Source organism: Delphinapterus leucas, chromosome 20 (assembly GCF_059928025.1).
Source record: "Delphinapterus leucas isolate spDelLeu-1000000601 "Yukka" chromosome 20, BTC_Dleu_Yukka2, whole genome shotgun sequence".
Taxonomy (NCBI): Eukaryota; Metazoa; Chordata; class Mammalia; order Artiodactyla; family Monodontidae; genus Delphinapterus; species Delphinapterus leucas.
The window spans coordinates 50,418,859-50,439,826 of record NC_143148.1 but is presented as its reverse complement, the minus strand read 5'-3'; the positions used below and the strand labels follow the sequence as shown (position 1 = coordinate 50,439,826).

The window sequence follows — 20,968 nt, the reverse complement described above, 5'->3', positions numbered from 1 at the left end:
AACTGGACCTCAGAGCAGATGTTTCTTCCATCCTGTCTTCCAGGACAGCCAAGCAGGTGTGACATCCCTCACACCCCCCGCCATGCTGGCAGCCGGTCTAGGGCATTCACCTCATACCATCATCACTGTGGGATGCTTTACCTGGATGTATTCATTGGGTCTCCACTTTGGGGACCAACCCTATGACTTGGTATTACACATATTTTATGTGTAAGCCTTATTCAGAAAAGAGCGAAGCCCTGGGCTGTAACCACCAGACACTTGTCGGTCACACTGCCCTGTAACTGGTAACAGTCTGGAAGATGCCTGGACTGCAGACTAGTGAGATGAAGTTGGAGATGACTAGACACACAATACTACCAAGCTACTCCTCATGGAAGTCCTCACGTCTTCAAGTCGGGAGGGGGACGGGTGGACAGCACTGTACAAGGAAAGGAGCGAGGACTCTGAATTCATAAAAATGGAGTTGATATAAAATAGACAGCTAGTGGGAAACAGCCTCATAGCACAGGGAGATCAGCTCGGTGCTCTGTGACCACCTAGAGGGGTGGGATAGGGAGGGTGGGAGGGAGGGAGACGCAAGAGGGAAGAGATACGGGGATATGTGTATATGTATAGCTGATTCACTTTGTTATACAGCAGAAACTAACACACCATTGTAAAGCAATTATACTCCAATAAAGATGTTAAAAAGAAAAAAAAAGTTAAAAAAATGAATAAATAATGTTGGTGAATTTAAAATAAGAATCTGGGTTATTAAAGTTACAAATCTTTGGTCTTTATACCTTTAATAAAACATGCATCTATTAATAATGGGGAAAAAAATGGATTTGAGTCCACATTGTGCCACTTACTGTGTGGACATGGACAAGGTTTTAAACTTTCTGAACTATTTATAAAATGGAGAAAGAATGCTTACCGTAAAAGGTTACTGAGAGTTAAATAAGGTAATTCAGTTCTTAATACTTACCTATTTAGTGCTTACTGGGAACCAGGAGCTGTTCTGATGTCTGACTGTAGATAGAGCAGGGAACAAAATGGGCAGTTTCACCTTCATACCTGGAAACAGACAACAAACCAACCAATTAATGTACAATGTTATATGACAAAGTAGCAGAGAATAAAACTGAAGAAGGGTGTATGACAAGAGAATAGTTGGGGTTGAAGAGGTGGTGGGAAAACCAGTTTAGATAGAATAGTCAGGCAAGGCCACTTTGATGATGCGATATTTAAACAGAGACCTGAAGACAACCTAAAGGAAGGTGAGCTATGTATGCATCTAGAAGGAGAGTGTTCCTGGCAGAGGGAACAGCAAATGCAAAGGCCCTGAGGCAGGAATATGTAAATCTGATCAAGGCAGGACAGCAAGACACATGGAGTAGGATGAATACAGTGAAGGGGGGTTAAGCCATGAGCTAAAAGTGGTCCTGGAGGCCCTGAAAGTTATTATAAGGACCTCAGATAAAAGTCTGAGTTAGACGGAAGGCAACAGAGAACTTAGAGCAGAGGTGCAGGAGGATCTGACTTGGAGATCACTGGCACTTATACTGAGATGAGGGCAGGGGACCTAGAACAGAACGAGGACTTGTCTGCTCTGCAGAAGGCAGCTCCAACAGTCCAGCGAGGGGACGAGTTTCCACTGGGGCAGTCACAGATGTGGGGGTGGCTGGATGCTGAGTGTATTTTGAAGATGAAGCCAAAAATATTTGTCAGTTGTTTGCATGTAAGATGTGAAGCTCACTCTAGGGTCGTCCTTAATAGTGTAAATAAAATACCTGACTCATAATAGAAGCTCGAATAACAAGCTACTAGTAATGATCATGATAACTATAACCCAACACGGCACTTGACTGATAGCATAGTGAGACCCCTCACGTCTGCTTCGGGACTTACGTTTAGCTTATAGCACAAGCTGCAGCTGCCTGTCAAAATTCCATTCTTATCTCGAGAGGGGTAGGTGATGATAAACAGTGCAGTTAGGACCATGCTTTTAGTGGTGATGCAGTATTTCCACTGCATCAAGAAGATAATCTCTACAATCTAAATAGAAACTGATCCAGGCATACATTCTGATTGATTAGGGTCCATGCTAATGGGGTATAAGACACTGTACAAGTGTATATTAAAAAATAATTGAGGGGCTTCCCTGGTGGCGCAGTGGTTGAGAGTCCGCCTGCCGATGCAGGGGATGCGGGTTCGTGCCCCGGTCCTGGAAGATCCCATATGCTGCAGAGCAGCTGGGCCCGTGAGCCGTGGCCGCTGAGCCTGCGCGTCCAGAGCCTGTGCTCCGCAATGGGAGAGGCCACAACAGTGAGACGCCTGCGTACCGCAAAAAAAAAAAAAATTGAACTTGAAGATGTATAAATAGACACATAGGCAAAGTATTCATCTCATGTCTAGCTTCTGTCTCTAACAATACATCCTAAACCAGTCTCCTGGTGCCCTACCTCCACTCCTATAGAAGTCCCCATTTCAGTAAACATGATCCCATTCTTCTAGATGCTCAGGTCAAAATCCTAGAGTCATTCTTGATTCTTCTTTTTCTCTCATACCCTTTACCAACCTTTCAGTAAATCCTTTAGACTCTACCTCCAAAATATACCCAGGACTTATTGGAAAGACAATAACAACTCCATTTCATCCTTACACCCAAGTTGACAGTATAGTTTCAGTTGGTTGTTTCAGCCATGAGAGGTAGAGGGAATTTATTTTTTCAACAAATACTTTTAGAGTAGCTACTCGGAAGACACTAGATGTTGGGAACAAAGCAGTGAAAATAAGTAGATAATGAAATCTCTGCTCAAGGATCTTGCACTCTAGAGAGGACCCAGATAGTAAACATAATATGATAAATGCCAGTAAATCCAGTGTAGAAAAATAAAGCAAGGGAGGGCATAGGGAGTCCTTCCTGGGAGGCCAAGGGGCTTGCTATTTTTATAGGGTGGTCAGAGAAGGCCTTACTGATCGGTGACCTCTGAGCAAAGACTTAAGGGAAATGAAGGGGAAGTGTCTCAGGTGTCTTAGGGGAACCAGGTCCTAGGGCCTCGTCAGTCATTGTAAGGACCATAGCTTTCACTCTGGGTGGATGGGATCCAGTGGCAGAGTTAGGGGCAGAGACATGACATGAGTGGATTTCTGTGTTAAAAGGATCACTGGAGCTACTATGAGACAGGGGTGAAGTGTGTGTGTAAAAGGGAGTTTTAGGCAGAGGAACCGAGTCTTAAGGAAGGGAAGAAGGAACTGTAGGCAGTTCTGAATCGCAGGAGGACAGGATACAAATTGGGAGCAGCAGGAAAAACAGAAGAGCGGCAACCTTTCATGACATGTCTAAAGGCACACAGGGGAGCCAGTGAAGGATGAATTCGGAAGGGACATGATTGGGTGCCTGTGGGCAGAGTGTGGTTTTGGGTGAGTTGAGAGTGACTTAAGGCTTTCAAAGAGAAGGAAATTCCAGCTATGAATGAGAGTACAGGGTAGACCCTAAATATTTCTGAAGTCAAAAATCCTTGAGAATCCAGTAGAATGACTGAACCCTAACTCCTAAAACATGCACTTATGTTTACATAAAGAAAAATTTACATACAACTTCATGTGCTTTCTGTATCTCCTGAGGCCCTTCTGGGTAAAACCCTTTGATGCCCGATGTTCTGCTTCCAGTAGATAATCACGTCTGTTATCTCAAAGAACTAAAGAAGTTTGAAAAGATTGGTGCTGACTTAAATTCACTTATTTGCAAATTGGCCATGAGATTTTATTTAAACCTACACAGAATGTCACAGCTGGGCCTTAAATCCAGGTTTCCTGACTCCCAATATATTAGGTTCACTGCTCCCCAAAGTAACATGCCTGGATTAGCAGCAGCAACCCTGGGGTGCTTGTTAGAAATAAAAAATCTCAGTCTTCACCCCAGACCTTCTGAAGCAGAACTACTGGTTTAACAACATCCTCAGGGCATCCCTAACGTGCTGTTCTACCGTACGTCCCTTGGAGGCAAAATGGTAGCCCCCGGGTTATTTGGGAGGATCCGACATTAATCTCAGGCTGGATATGACTTCTTTCAAACACCCACTTTCCCCCCCCACCTGTTTACATTTGTTAATGGTTATGGGTCCCTTTAGGTGTCTTAATCCTGCTTTCCCCACCCTCCCACCAAAGTCCTAATGTATAATGTAAGAACCACTCAGGGGCACAAGGCAAGTCGACCCCAAGTCTTTGTTCTCTAGGCCCTGACCTGAAGAAAAAGGCTAAGAACCTACCCTAACGTGCTGAATGTGTTCTCTCACCTTAGAGGATCCATCCTGTGTAGATTTCTTCGGCTGGTGTCATCTTGTTTCTCAGCATGGTGTCTGCAACCACAAATTTTATGGCAAACAATGCTGCAAGTCATGCACAAGGAAGAGCTGATCTTGACACCCTTCCAGCCCGGAAGGGCCAGGGTCTTACCTCCCAACCTCCAGAGAGACCAGCCACATTCCCGTCGAAAGCTGAACACCGCAAACCACGTGTGAGCTGACCGCAGTGTTGGAGGGGCCCGCTCTCAAGTACAGACAGGCTCCTTTTTCAGTTCCCCAATGCACATGGTACTCAGGAGCACTTGAAAATGGGAAGCGATGACAAATCTGATTTACAAAAACGTAAAACAAAAAGAGAACAGCTTTGATTTGCACTGTTACACGCAAGAAGTGATGACTTACAATGAGATAGAACAAATTGTGACAAAGTGAGACTCTTGTTAACTTTGGGACAGACCCCCCCCCCCCGTGAACCTCAGAGGGTTCTGTGACCAAGACGTCAGTTGTGAAAAGGCCCTTTAAGACTTCAAGTCAAAGACTGAGACTTGGAGCAATCAAATGTGGACGGAACACACTGCCTAACTTCCTTGGAGCTCACAGTTTGACGCAACTGTGGACACCCCAAACCAGAAGTTATACAAACGCCAGATGGTGCTCGTGACTGTGCTTGCTGCTGGACTGGCAAGCTTCATGTCCTGTTTATTTGGGGTGTGTGTGTGTGTGCGTGTGTGTGTGTGTTGTTTTTTATTATTTTGTTTAAAGTATATTCTACTTATAGACAGTCTCCAAGACTAAAATTCACAACTTGAAAAGGAATATTCTGAAAACAGGGCAACGTGAACTAGTTAAGATTGCCACTTAATTGAAATTCACACTCTGAAAAAAAGGAGAAAAAAAACAAAACCCACAAAACACTGTTGCCCTACACACTCCATCAACCTCATAATTTTTGGTGCTAGTCGAACAAGTACTCAGGAGCCTCAAGTCTGCTCTTTGGGAATCACAATTGGTGAGATGTTCATTTCTGGTAAAAATCTAAGAGGAGCTAAACAGCAAAACAGCCCTGTTTTGAAGGAGAGGAAAACATCATTTATAATGCTCCCTACATATTATCAGGGATGCTTGGAAAATTAAAGGCCGCTTGTGGTTTTTTTCCTACCAACTGACATGTTTAAATTTGCCCTAGGATTTAGTGAACAAGAAAAAAGTCACAGTAGCAATAGAAAAATCCATCTGTCTTCTTGCTATGTGAATATTAATAAGTCATAATATGCCAAGAATAAGAGTGTTTTATAATCTTTCAGGTCATAGTTTCAGTGTTCAGAAGCCAGCTGTTGGTAGGCACTAATGAGCTTAAAATTGCGCTCAACTGGAAAAATACCACAGTATTTTGCCAAAACCAAAGTAACTTATGAGACTGTGTCCTGTAATTTTTTGAGATGTGGTTATTAAGGGCATATTTATATAATTCTTCTCTATTCCTCAAAGTCTTTGATGAATGTAACCCAATTTTACTGCTTTAAAAAGTCTCAGTTCAAACAGGGATTTGCCAGCTCAGCACAACCAACGAGACAGCGGTTTGTTAAATTTAGAGCATCCTTTGTTCCATTCTAATTAGAATCATGCATTCTCAGATCTCAGAGAAATGATGACTAGAATATTCTCTCAATCTCCTTGGCTTGGCCGAGAATAATGGCCATTTTATCATAAAAAATATATATATATCGTGCCACATCACCACGCCCTTGCCCTCTGAAAAACTGCAAGTTGTTTCTTTATATAATTATCATTTTATTATTTTATGGAGAATTAATTTATTAATTAATAGCCTATTATGTGTTCTCACTTGCTTTGCTAAGTGATATTAATTCTGAGGAAAAATGTTGAATAAATAAACATGGGTTATAGAGAAAAGTCAAAATATATGTGTAATATTTAATTATTTTATAAGTTTTATAATAAAGTGTTCTGTTTCTTTGTCTTTGAAACTTGTTAAGTTCTTGAATAAATTAGTGAGAAGCCAGTGATTACCAAGGTGATATAAGCGTACAAATGTTGATTAAGAATCTCAGAGTAATTTCTCAAAAAGTTGAGAAAAGGTTTGGGGTAAGATATTAATTAATCATTTTTTTTTGTTTGTGTATGAGAAGATTACAAACCATCAAACGCTGGGATGAAATACATGACATTTACCATCTTATAGAGATATTGAATTATTTTTTTTCTACCCTTAATAGTCATGTAATCATTTATTTATGGAAATCATCCAAGTTAGATAAACCATAAATGTAGTTGCATCTCTTTTTTTTTTTTTTCTGCTTGAAAATCTTTTTGCAGAAAGAAAGAGAGGCAAGGGAAAGGAGGGGGGAAAGAAAAAAAAACTAAGTAATAAATTGAAAAGCAAATTGCTCTCAGGTTTTTGAAATTTTGAATATTCAGACCAGAGAAAAATAAAACTATCTGGGCAAAGTAAGTCCAAATGACCTGAATAAACAGTATTTTTTCCTACATGTGATATATATATATATATATATATATACACACACACATATATATGTATAAAACTTATGCATGCTATTTTTAAAATATATTTAAGAGGATTTTTAAGTGAATTATTGCTATTTGGCAGACATAACAAAAATTATGGTTAATAATGAAAAATGGAATAGATGGCAGATAAGTTACCTTTCTACTACCTTGTGTTAATAAAATATTATTAATAAAAGCAACCATATGTTATCTTATTTAATCCTCACAACAGCCTAGTTAGGTAGATACTATTATCTTCCCTTTGCAGACGGGGACTCTGAGATTCACAGAGATCACATATTTGGCCCAAGGGCACATGGTCATTGAGTGATGGGTCAGGACTCAAATCCAGGTCTGTCAGACTTAAAAGGTTATTATTTTGTCACTGTGCTGCATCACCCTGGGAAGGATTTTTAAAAAGAGACAGAGAAAGAAAAAGAGAAGTCCATCTAGGCCTTAGAATTTTGTTATGGCCCCTGAGACACACGTGAAGACGGTTTGACAATAAATGGTTTAACAGTGAAGAATTATGGGGAGAGCTGGGATGACTTAAAGTGGGGCATTGGAGATGGGAGGCAATACATTCCCACTTAGCCTGTCTTTTCAATAAAGGATGCTTAAAGACTTGTTGGGACTTCCCTGGCGGTCCAGTGGTTAAGACTCCGGGCTTCTACTGCAGGGGGCGCAGGTTCAAACCCTGGTGGGGGAACTAAGATCCCGCATGCCGTGCGGAGCGGCCATAAAAAGATACCTAAAGACTTGTTGCATAAGTCTTTATTCTTTAATAACTGTTTCCCTCTGGGATGGTAGTGTTTCCTGGGCAACAGGACCTCAGTGTCGGGAGCCTGCAATGCCAAGTCCATTAGGATAGAGAGAGAGAGTGAGGAACAGTGCTCTTGGCATAGATTCTATGTGCCAACTGTGGGGAAGGACGCTGTCATAGGCAGAGTGCATGATGCAAGAGATAGTTTATGGAATTAACTGCATAGAACCCGTTATTGCAAAACGTGATATATCGGTAGAAAAGGCCACTTACTTATGTCCTATACGGGTTTATTTTGGAAACTAAAAATTTGTTTGCAGATTCCATGTATCGTCTGCCTTACCTTATCTTTCCCATAAGATCTTAAGTCCTCAGCTCCTCTGTGGTCGCCACTGATGCTGAGGCTCTGAACACCTCATCAATAACCCCTGTATCTGGGTGATTTTTACCTTCGTCCTCCGGAAGGTACCACAGGAGGAAGTGATTCTTGAACTGCTGTCATTCATTTACTATAAATCTTGAGTTTCCCTGCAAGCACAAAACACCTCTACTAAATGTGTTATTTAAATTTATCTATTTAATTAAAAGTGATGTGATCTAAAGAAAACACTGTTTAAAAAGTAAACTTCTTATAACTCCTGTAAATGGAAAATTTACATTATTTCCCATAAATGAAGACAAATAAAAGCCCACTGAATAGTATTAACATTTAAATTTATTTTAATGAAAAATAAAATATAGTCACTATGACTGGCTCACAGAATTCATATGTAAGAAAAATTTCTCCCTGAGAATAAGTGACTGTTCCTAGTTCCTCAGGAATATTCAATTTAGCATCATTAAGCTTAAGATAAAGTTCTGTGTCAATAAGATTATTTTGGTCTTGAATCCCACCTCATATTTGTACATAGAAAAGGCAGATTATATCCATTTAACTGTGCCTATGCTGATAGAATTAGACATTGAGAATCATACTTGACTTTTGTTCAACAAATTTTTGTGCACAAAGAAGACATTAGGAGAAATATCCAGAAAGTATTTTTCTAAATGTATCCAGTTAGTTGTTAGTTTCTGCAAAACAATGGCAAACTGCCTTACCCAGTGCACACACCCGGCATCCCCTTTGAACACTATGAAGAGATACTTGCAAAGTATTTCTAAGGGTTTTCCTAAACTCTGTTTCATAAGGGACACAGCTGAGTTCATAACCAGGTCATTCAATTTAAAAAAAAATAATTTATACAATTGTTGGTTGGTAAAATGGACAAATGATGTTCATGGATCGTTCCCAGCATGCTAACTGGGATGAGAAAGAGGCACCAAGGTCTAGGGAAAGGAAATCCTGTAGGCCATTTCTCCCCAGCCCCCCTGTTTCCTTATTCCCCTCTTCTCTTCTTCCTTCCATCGCCTTGGCCTCCTGATTTAGGCTGCCTCTGCCTCGTACAGGTTAGGACATCACCTGACATTACCTGGTGTTGCACCAGAACGTCCATACGCCATGTTGGAAAGCACTACTCTAAATGAACACTTGGTACGCCTGAATCCTCCATCCCCGTGGCTAACAGACTTAACTAAAACTGGTGTGCAGTACAAAGAGTAGCCCTTTCTCTGTGTTAACAATCAGAGCCCTGGAGGAAATGGCCTTTCAAGGTGAACCAGGGCCAGGAGCTGTTCCTGCCAGAGACAAGGCCCAGACGTGTTTCTCTCTCTGACTTCTCCTCTCTCTTCTTTCATGTGGCCGGAACACAGGAAGGATGGGGCAGCCCCCCACTTGGCAGAAGGTCTAGATAGTCTACCATTCTTGCAGATTTCCATTTCATATACCAAGGGGCATAGTATCTCCCATTTCTTGGAAAGAGGGTCCTCTCTCCCCTGCCCCATCCCCTTTGAAAGCCAAGTTATATCTAGAATAAGTCTCAGGACAATAATTTCTAAATCATGAGCTACATTACCATCACCTAAGGATATTTTACATAGAACTTCCCAGGCCTCATTCCAGAAATTTAATTAAGTAACCTGGGGGCAAGACCTGGGCATTTACATTTTAAAAGGCATTCAGGTTGGACTTCCCTGGTGGTGCAGTGGTTAAGAATCTGCCTGCCAATACAGGGTATACGGGTTTGAGCCCTGGTCCGGGAAAATCCCACATGCTGCGGAGCAACTAAGCCTGTGCAACACAACTACTGAGCCTGCGCTCTGGAGCCCACGTGCCACAACTACTGAAGCCCGCACGCCTAGAGCCCGTGCTCTGCAACAAGAGAAGCCACTGCAGTGAGAAGCCCACGCACCACAATGAAGAGTAGCCCCCGCTCGCCGCAACTAGAGAAAGCCTGCGCGCAGCAACAAAGACCCAATGCAACCATAAATTAACTAATTAATTAATATTTTTTAAAAGGCATTCAGGTTTCTTTGAGGAACAGCTAGGTTTGGAACCACTGGTCTAGGGCAAATAAAGAAGTGCCTTGGGTCTGTCTACCTTATGCCAGCAAGGGAGTCCCCTAGGTACCACGCCCTGCAGTGCAGCTCTGCAGTGGTCTGGGCCAAACTCAGCTGAGAATGAAGGGCCTTTGGCCTATTCTCGTTCTCTGCATGTATGTTTCACCTGGAAAACTCTTGTGCTGGTAAATCGTGTGTCAAGAAGAGGATGTGCAGGCAGGGACCACCTGCTCACCTTTTTCTCTCTTCTCATTCCCAAACATGTCAGTAGCCTACAGAGGGGTTTGGCGGGCAGTGGAACAGTATTGAGGGCAATTAGCCATTTCTCTCAGTCAAGCACCCACATGCAAGAGCTACTATACTGTCGTTTATTTTCTTAAAAATGATGGGGGAGGGAGGGCCTACCATAGAGAAACCAGTGAAATCCCCATCGGAAAGTGTCTTTTGGCAAATCACTCCCAGCGCTCTTGTGTGTGTGTGAAGAAACACACAGTGCATGAAAAGAGTTGTACTCCTGAGATCCAGAGTCAAGGCAGAATGAAGGCTTCCGTCCTATTTCCTGCCCGGTCATTAGGTACCAAGAGGTGAATCAATCATTTTTAGGAATTAGGCCAATTCTCACTTCCTTACAAACTGCAAAAAATGCATTGGCTGACTCGACTGAGTGAAAATGGTAACTTCAGCTTTTGTCCAACAGAAGACAAAGAAACAACATCTTTTTTTTTTTTTTTTTTTGCAGTACGCGGGCCTCTCACTGTTGTGGCCTCTCCCGTTGCGGAGCACAGGCTCCAGACGCTCAGGCTCAGCGGCCATGGCTCACGGGCCCAGCCGCTCCACAGCATGTGGGATCTTACCGGACCGGGGCACAAACCCGTGTCCCTTGCATCGGCAGGTGGACTCTCAACCACTGCGCCACCAGGGAAGCCCCGAAACAACATCTTTCATAATATAGGCAAGAGCTTCTAGGAGGATGCTTTGGGGCCATGCTAAAGAATAAACAGTTTAATTCCATGGTTTGTGCTTTTCTGAGCCTCTTATTTTTCTTGTTTAATGGCTAATTTTATTAATTTATGGGTTTTTATTTTTAAGATTGGTTCCAGATATTTAAAATGAACGTGTCTGTGTATGTATATATCTGCATCATTTTAAAGCAATAAAAGAGTAATTGTTATCCTATACAGTGAATTTCTGCCTTTGTTATGAGGCCCACATTACCCAGAGCTTTTATTACATGCAGATAGGTCGGCAGACTTCACATTTTCGTGGAAGTTACTATTTGTTTTCACACTAAAATCTCTCTAACAAAAATCACGTGTACTCTCTTGTAGTTCGCTCTACCTAAACTAACATTTTTTCCTGCATTTTTGCTATCTAAAACATATTCATCCTTCAACAAGCATTTACTGAGCATCTACTACAATGTGAGATCCAAGCATAGAAACAGATCTTGTTCCTGACCCAAAGGGACGGATTCTTAAAAATATGAAACACTCATCCACACAGAAATGAGGCAATGGTCCAAGGTCATATAGTCCTAAGATTTCTTTAGAATTCCTCACTTTTACATTCACCCCACTCAGCATTTGAAAATGCTTGTTTTCAGCCTGTATTATTGTCCATATCACATAATGCAAATCAGGATCATGTAGATGTAGAAGGCGGGGTCCCCTTCTAAAATAATAAAATCACCCAATTATAATTAAGCAGAGTGGCCCACTTGCAAATTAATGTATAAAAACTATGAACTGGAAGAGAATTTAATTATCATTTCCTTCTCTCTCCCTCACAAATGTAGAAACTGAGACCCAAATATTTGTGGGCCTTTCCTAAAATTACCCAGTGAGTTAATGGTAAGTCCAAGAGTAAAATCAGATACAATAATTTTTATACAAGTATTCTTTTCACTGTATTATAAAATATTTGATTTTTCACTTGATAAGTAAATGCTTTTATTGACAATTACTCTGGAGACTTCAGAGAATTTTAATGAGTAGTGAGTTTCAAATAGAAACCTAGTAAGAAAAACTGCTGAGTTCATATGATATCTATGGTATTAAGTTCCCCTTCCTCAAAAGAAATACTCTGGGACCATAAAAAGCATAAAGATGTTGTCATACTTCCTCTCTGCAGGGCAAAGGGGACTTCATGAAAGAACAAAATTTTTTTAAATATCTGACCCATTTCCTTTCCCAAAGGCTGGTATCTTCAGGGAACTGAACTAGTGCTTTGCTTTGAGCCGCGAATTAGTAAGGATGTTGAAGGTGACAAAACTTTGTAAATATACTAAAATACATTGGATTGGACACTTTAGATGGGCGATTTTATGGCATGTAGATTATACCTCTTTATTGAGATATAAAATTGTTTAAATAAGAATGTGGTTGAAACGAGGACTGTCTTTGCTCACGTCTATGATCACATAGGAACTTTGCTGTGTAGCACTAATTCTTCCTGTACTGTTCACACCCCATTTACTTGGTTCAAGAGTGCCCCAAATCAATTTTGTTTACAGAAGGGGCAACTTCATCTATTTGCTATTTCACTCAACCAGACAAGGGTAACTTTCAGCCACTGTCCTTGGTACTGAAGATATAATTAGAATGTAAGGTCCATGAGGGTAGGGGATTTTTCTATCTTGTTTAGTATGGTATTGTCATTACCTACCATTTCTTGAATGGATGATACACAGGGGAACAAGATAGACATAGTCTCTGCCTCTTCAAACTTGTAGTCTAGGTGTTAGGGGTTCAGAAAATTAAATGGCGTTTTTTTTGTTTTGGGGTTTTTTTTTGTTTTTTTTTTTTTGCGATACGCGGGCCTGTCACCGCTGTGGCCTCTCCCGTTGCGCAGCACAGGCTCCGGACGCGCAGGCCCAGCGGCCATGGCTCACGGGACCAGTCGCTCCACGGCATGTGGGATCTTCCCAGACCAAGGCACGAACCCGTGTCCCCTGCATCGGCAGGCGGACTCTCAACCACTGCGCCATCAGGGAAACCCATTAAATAGCGTTTTTACTATAGAATTGAAATCATCTATGAAATAGAACTCTGCAGGGCCAGAAAAAAGAGCACTAAATCATATTGTTTCTAAAGTTCTTTTTTGTGATTATTTCACTTGATGACTGAGATGAAAAGCTCAATGTTAGCACTTGTTTTAAACATTTTCTAAGTGGATTCCCTTATACTCTTTCAAAAAGTAGAAACATTCACAGTATCAATATTTAGGACACAGATAGTAAGCATGTTTTGACCCAAATGTTATCATGAATCAATTATGTTTAAAACGGCCACAAATGCTAAGTTAAAAGGGTAGTTTGATTTACTGTATTTGATCTGTTAATAAACAGAGAACAATTGAAGCAATCATCGTTAAACCCTCCTGCCCCTGCTTGGACTGTATGAGGAAATTAAGCAGCTTGGAAGTCAACCCTTCATTTTTATTGGGATGTCACTGAAGGATAAGGACCTGTCAGGAGCTGGTCTGTTTCTGCTGGACAAGAGTAAGGTGGGAAGCATTTTTAAAGTTCTGAAATCTGGTTGTAGAAAACAGTTGGGAGGGTAGGGGCTACCCTTGGCATTATGCCTTACTCATTCAATCTACTCTTCAAGAGTTTGGCAGGGGCAGCTATATCTGGCATTTCTAGCCACCTCCATCCCCCCAAAATTATGATAAGGTTGGAGTTGGAGATGGTGGAAGGAAGAAAAAATGAATTTGATCTTACTCCCTTCTTCCTATCCCACACATTAAAAGAGAAAAAGAGGTATACCTGAGGGAAGGTGTTTGGGACCCAGTATTCTTTAATATCATGTGCATTCTATGAAACAGATTTTTTTAATGCTTTAAGAGTGATTTGATGAAATGTAAGCGTTTCATTTATTTTCATAAAATTTTCCTAGGACCTACTTGGAAAACCAAAAATAACAATGTAATAAGATACTAGGGTGGGAACAGCAGGGAGAGGCAATGATGATGTGGTGATGATAATAATAATAATAACTAACATTAATGCACATCTGCTATGTGCAAGGAACGTACTTGGTATTTTCCATATATTAATCTCAATTTCTGTAGTTATCTGAATCTTAAAACAACAATGTAAAATAATTATTATTAACTCCCCTAGTTTTTCATAAGAAATAAGTCTCACAGACGTTTTATACGATGGCATTAGATTCATGGTGACACTATTATGTTGATTAAGAGCAAGAAATTTCCATCTACACAAACCTCAAATTCATATCCTGAATTCCCTCTGAGAACCCATCTCGTTAGTGGCAATATGACTTCATTTCTTTGATCCTTAATTTCATCATCTAGGAACAGACATTGAATCATTTATTCAACAAAAGTTAGCACCACCTGTGCTGGATACTACAAGGTTAAGGAAAAATAGAGTTCTGCCCTCTTTGGGTTTATATTCACGGGTGAGCACAGCTATTAACCAAGGCATCGGGACTTCCCTGGTGGCGCAGTAGTTAAGAATCCGCCTGCCAATGCAGGAGACATGGGTTCAAGCCCTGGTCCGGGAAGATCCCACATGCTGCAGAGCAACTAAGCCCGTGCGCCACAACTAGCGAGCCTGCGCTCTAGAGCCCCTGAGCCACAACTACTGGAGCTCATGCGCTCTACGGGCCCACGTGCCGCAACTGCTGAGCCTGAGTGCTGCAACTACTGAAGCCCGTGAGCCTAGAGCCCGTGCTCTGCAACAAGAGAAGCCACCGCAATGAGAAACCCGCGCACTGCAACGAAGAGTAGCTTCTGCTCGCCGTAACTAGAGAAAAAGTCCACACTCAGCAACGAAGACCCAACGCAGCCAAAAAAAATTTTTTTAATAAATTAATTAACCAAGGCATCTCATAGACAAACATAAAATTACAACCGTGATAAGCACTAAGCAGAACAAGCATATAGTCGTAGCAGAAACTACATGGTATTCTAGCCATATGTGCTTGGAACCCTTAATCAATTTCTTGCACACCAGTCTGTGGTGTGATTTTGCTCCCAAAGCCAGCACCTGCATTTATTTTTCTTAAGATCATGCTCTCACTACCAGCACCCACTTTGCCTGCAAGCACAGAAAACCACTGGAAATGTATTCCCTGACTCAACCCTGCACAAACCCTCAACCCATATGTCATTCATTCATTGGTGACTAACCTAGTCAGGAGTGACTCCAGTAACTAAAATTGTTTGAATACTCAGTAAGGTACTGTTCACTAAATGGGAGATCCTGACCCATCGTAATACTGAACACATGGTACCCATAAAAATGACAATCAAGAAAAAGAAGACAGAATCGCGAAGAAGGCAACAGATGCTCTTGCAACAGCAAAGGAGATTTAAAGGGTAAAGGAAGAGTTTTGTGATTTTGAAGCTTTCCAGGAAATAACTTGAGAAGCAGGTTTATTCATGGCCAAGATTTCTTGAGGCCCCGGATCATCTGACCCTCAGCTGACAGCGTCCTGGCACAGGTGCACGGCTGAGGATCTCAAAAGTCTGAGAGCTGGCAGCCTGGGAATGGCCACCTGCCCAACTCCTCCTTTTCCCAGAGTGGGAGGAAGTTGGTTCCTGTGTGATTATTAATTAAATCCTGACTGGGTGGGCACTTTTAACGTCTTTTCCAAGGGGAGCCTTGCTAGCAAGATCTCATAACTGAACTGGAGCCAGCCTCAGTCAAGGAGCAGGAAACCACCTTTGGCTGGGGCCAGAGCACTTGTTCTCCATCCAAATTTACTCACCCAGGTAGAGGTCTGAGTTGGAGGTCAGCCTGCGATTCTCAATGGATCAATTGTTTCCACCCATCTCCCCTCTGCAAGGTCCGGAAGACATGAAATAGGATTGCGGGGAAGATTAATGTGTTTCTGTACCATATTGTCTACCCGGAAGGCACACTCTGGGTATTGTTCCTAGCACAAAGCGCCTTTCAGAGTTACCCTGTAAAAAAAACTGCTTTTCAGAAGATTATGTTTGGGAGTTAGGTGTCCTGGTATCCCCAGTACAAAGTGGCAGGGAGATTTAGCAGTGATCTAGATAATCTTATCAACTCAGATAATTCAGATGTTGGTTTTACTGCCTTCAAATGCAGGAGCCAGATAATCATCACCAGCTAGTTCAATTCCTTTCCAAAGCCTTTATTGCTGCACAGAGAAAAGTGGGCTGATAATTACCAAACCCCAATCATGTGCCAGATATTGTCCTGTGCTCTGTTTCTGCATTCTCTCCTTTAATTCTCACATCAAATCCCTTATTATCATTTCCTCCCTTTTAAGGATGAGGAAACTGAGGTTCGATAAAGGTAAATAATTCTCTTGAGGTCACAGAGCAAAACATGATATTGCTGGGTTTAGAATATAAGTCTGTCTCAGGTAGTAAAATCTTTCCACTTAGGAAAGAGAGGAGCTAATTTAAAAAAAAAAAAAAAAACAAACAAGCCAATAATAAGATTTGTTTAAAAATTGCCCTGTGACTTCCACTTACAGGATGATGGTTTAAGTCTTCTAGAGACCAAGTCTCAATCAAAGAAATTTTGGTTAAAATAGGAACAGCACTTGCCTAACGATCTTGAGAGTAAACATAAACAGGCACATTGTTGAAGGGACAAGTGTGGAGAAGCAAATAGCAAAGAAGTTTCTTTTCTTTTCCTTTCTTTCCTTTCCTCTCCATGAGGAAGCTCAGATATTAGCCTTAATTTTAAAAAAGGCTATAAATCAGCTATTTCAAATATTTCAAAGACGAAAGAAAATCACGCCTGAAGAACTAAACAAAAGTGTAAGAGTGATGGTAAAGTATGAGACCAATGGTCCAAATAGAGAATGTCAATAAAGAGGTTGAAATTATTAAAAAACAAACAAACAAAAATTCTGGATTTTAAAAGTCCACTAACTGAAACAAAAAATAATTTACTAGAGGGGCTAAGAAACAAGTTTGACAAGACAAAAGGAAGAAGCAGCAAACCTGAACACGAACCAGTTGAGATTATTATGGTTTTGTGATACAATTTGAAATCAGAAACTGATGACTCCAGTTTTGTTCTTTTTTGTCAAGATTGGTTTGGCTCTTCTGGGTTTTTTGTGGTTCCATATGAATATTAGGATTTTTTTTTCTATTTCTGTGGGGAAAAAATGCCATTGGAGTTTGGATAGGGATTGCAATGAATCTATAGATCACTTTGGGTAGCATAGACATTTTTAACAATATTAATTCTTCGAATCCATGAACATGGGATATCTTTCTATTTGTGTCTTCAATTTCTTTGATCAATTTCTTACAGTTTTCAGTACACAGATATTTTAACTCCTTGGTTAAATTTATTCCAAAGTATTTTATTGCTTTTGATGCTATTGTAAATATAGAATTGTTTTTTAAATTTCTTTTTCTGGTAGATTGTTGATAGTAGAGAAGCACAACTAACTTAACCTGGTGAGGAGAGATCAAGGTGGCAAAGTAGGGGGACACTGAGCTCACTTCCCCACACAAACACATCAAAAATGCACCTACACATGGAGTAATTGTCACTGAAAACAAACAAGACTGACAAGGCCAATACTAGAAACTGGTTTTACCTGACTTGCAGTCCCAACATGCTTTCTAAGAGCTCTGCTGCCTCTCAAAAATAATAAATTCAGCCCAATTCTCAACAACAAGTAATAGAACCCGATATTCTAGTAACTGAGGATCCTGAAGCCCTGAGTTTCATTACTTAAAGAAAGAGATCTTAAGATTTACTGTCTCTCTTCCCTGAATTGATTAAGCAGATATTACTAAGTGCATTAATTACTAAGTGCATTGCTATGGTGCACTGAAAAGAAGACCACATTGGAAGCCAGAAAATCTGGGGTTTAGGTTTTATTCTGCATTAATTCTCTGCATGAACTTCATTTATTCTCATACCCTTCTTGAACCCACGTTATCATTCGATCTTGCGATTCTCAACCCAGAATGTACATTACAGCAATGTGGAGAGAATGTAAAAAAGATTATGCCATGCCTCACCTCCAGAGATTCTGATTCCACTGATTTGGGATAGAGCTGAAAGTTCCCCAGGTTATTTTTGTATTCAGCAGGACTTGGAACCATTGATCCAATTCCAACAACATTGTAGATGAGACATTTAAGGGCTCTTCCAAGCCCTTGAACCTTCCATAATTTTACGGTGGTTTCCAGTCTCTGGAAATCTAAGAATGACTTCAGCCTATTGTGTAAGTGGCCCAAAAGTGCAATTGCTGAAGAAATTTATTTATCTGCCCTGCGTGGGCTCAAAAAGCAAAGATTGAAAACATCTGTGCTGAGTTATTAGTTGCCTCAGTGACATGGGACACAACGAGGATGGGGGAAGATGGTCCTCAGGGAACTTGTTGGAAAACTCAAATCAAACCTTTTTAGATGTATGTCACTGTTGCTATGATGCTAACAGCAAACATCCTGCCTACACTCTATTGGTAGGTTTGGTACAACAGGCAGTAGAGTTCTCTGGCTCCACAATTACCTACTTTCCTTCTCACCCAAGAACATCTGAAAACTCACACTGATATTGGCGTAACTCTTGACAATAGAACTACTCAAACCACTTTTGGTTGGTGAAGGTCACAGAGGAATGAGACAGGGGCATAAATGAGCCCTGCTCTACTGAGAAAAAAAATACAGCTTAAGTTCAAGATTGAATTTGAAAAGTTAGTGTTCTCTCTCTGTCCTCTTTCCAATTCCCTAGATTCCCTACTCCTAAAAGGAAGTCAGTTTTACTGTTCAATTTTTTTAAAATAGAACTTTATTGGAGTACAATTGCTTCTCAATACTGTATTAGTTTCTGTTGCACAACAAAGCGAATCCCCACATGCGTACACATGTCCCCATATCCCCGTCCTCTTGAGCCTCCCTTCGATCCTCCATATCCTACCTCTCTAAGTCATTGCAAAGCACTGAGCCGATCTCCCTGTGCAATGCTGCTGTTTCCCACCAGCCAAGTATCTTACATGTGGTAGTGTATGTATGTCGATGCTACTCTCACTTCGCCCCAGCTTCGCCCTCCCACCCCATGTCATCAAGTCCATTCTCTATGTCTACCTCTTTATTCCTGCCCTGCAACTAGGTTCATCAGTGCCACTTTTTTTTTTTTTAGATTCCATATATACGTGTTAGCATACGGTATTTGTTTTTCTCTTTCTGACTTACTTCACTCTGTATGACAGACTCTAGGTCCATCCACCTCGCTACAAATAACTCAATTTCATTTCTTTTTATGGCTGAGTAATATTCCATTGTATATATGTGCCACATCTTTATCCATTCATCTGTCAATGGACATTAGGTTGCTTTCATGTCCTCAGTATTTTAAATAGTGCTGCAATGAACATTGGGGTGCATGTCTCTTTTTGAATTATGGCTTTCTCAGGGTATATGTCCAGTAATGGGATTGCTGGGTCATATGGTAGTTCTATTTTTAGTTTTTTAAGGAACCTCCATACTCTTTTCCATAGTGGCTGTATCAATTTACATTCCCACCAACAGTGTAAGAGGGTTCCCTTTTCACCACACCCTTTCCATCATTTATTGTTTCTAGTTTTTTTGATAATGGCCATTCTGACCAGCGTGAGGTGATACCTCATTGTAGTTTTGATTTGCATTTCTCTAATAATTAGTGATGTTGAGCACCTTTTCATGTGCCTCTTGGCCATCTGCATGTCTTCCTCGGTGAATGTCTATTTAGGTCTTCTGCCCATTTTTTAACTGGATTGTTTGTTTTTTTGATATTGAGCTCCATAAGCTGTTTGTGTATCTTGGAGGCTAATCCTCTGTCTGTTGTTTCATTTGCAAATATTTTCTCCCATTCTGAGGGTTGTTTTTTTGTCTTGTTTATGGTTTCCTTAGCTATGCAAAAGCTTTTAAGTTTAATTAAGTTCCATTTGTTTATTTTTGTTTTTATTTCTGTTACTCTAGGAGGTGGGTCAAAAAAGATCTTCTGTGGTTTACGTCAAAGAGTGTTTTTCCTGTATTTTCCTCTAATAGTTTTATAATGTCTGACCTTACATTTAGGTCTTTAATCCATTTTGAGCTTATTTTTATGTATGGTATTAGGGAGTGTTCCAATTTCATTCTTTTACATGTAGCTGTCCCGTTTTCCCAGCACCACTTATTGAAGAGGTTGTCTTTTCTCCATTGTATATTCTTGCCTCCTTTGTCATAAAGTAGGTGCCCATATGTGCATGGGTTTATCTCTGGGCATTGTATCCTGTACCATTGATCTATATTTCTGTTTTTGTGCCAGTACCATACTGTCTTGATTACTGTAGCTTTGTAATAGAGTCTGAAATCAGGGAGCCTGATTCCTCCAGCTCCGTTTTTCTGTCTCAAGATAGCTTTGGCTATTCGGGGCCTTTTGTGTTTCCATACAAATTGTGAAATATTTTGTTCTAGTTCTGTGAAAAATGCCACTGGCAATTTGATAGGGATTGCACTGAATCTGTAGATTGCTGTGGGTAGTATAGTCATTTTCACAACATTGATTCTTCCAATCCAAGAAGATGGCATATTTCTCCATTTGTTTATGTCATCTTTGATTTCTTTCATCAGTTTTTTATACTTTTCTGAGTACAAGTCTTTCGCCTCCTTAAGCAGGTTTATTCTTTTTGTTGCAATGGTAAATGGGAGTGTTTCCTTAATTTCTCTTTCTGATTTTTCATTGTTGGTGTATAGGAATGCCAGAGATTTCTGTGCATTAATTTTGTATCCTGCAACCTTACCAAATTCATTGATTAGTTCTAGTAGTTTGCTGGTGGCATCTTTAGGATTTTCTATGTATAGTATAATGTCATCAGCAAACAGTGACAGTTTTACTTTTTCTTTTCCAATTTGGATTCCTTTTATTTCTTTTTCTTCTCTGATTTCTGTGGCTAGGACTTCCAAAACTATGTTGAATAAGAGTGGCGAGAGTGGACATCCTTGTCTTGTTCCT

At 40.6% G+C, this 20,968-nt stretch overlaps 1 protein-coding gene and 1 long non-coding RNA gene across 4 annotated transcripts in view; one reads left to right on the top strand and one right to left on the bottom strand.

Annotated features, from left to right (window-relative positions):
* The window catches only part of ADAMTS18 (ADAM metallopeptidase with thrombospondin type 1 motif 18), an 81,475-nt gene extending 76,286 nt beyond the window's left edge, over positions 1–5,189 (top strand). Inside the window, 1 exon segment of the mRNA XM_089903331.1 lies at positions 4,289–5,189. Within this exon segment, the coding sequence (XP_089759457.1) occupies positions 4,289–4,404 (116 nt within the window). The 3' untranslated portion in view covers positions 4,405–5,189.
* LOC111179486 (uncharacterized) overlaps positions 1–20,968 on the bottom strand; it is a 92,652-nt gene that overhangs the window by 22,622 nt on the left and 49,062 nt on the right. For 2 of the 3 annotated variants that reach the window (XR_016391030.1, XR_016391028.1), the window contains exons 2-5: positions 7,928–8,112; positions 4,444–4,619; positions 4,284–4,346; positions 971–2,319 (exon numbers count right to left, since the gene is read on the bottom strand). This is a non-coding gene — a long non-coding RNA (uncharacterized LOC111179486). Of the gene's footprint in view, positions 1–970; positions 3,687–4,283; positions 4,347–4,443; positions 4,620–7,927; positions 8,113–20,968 lie in introns of all 3 variants that reach the window. The other variant, XR_016391029.1, reaches the window with a different exon arrangement.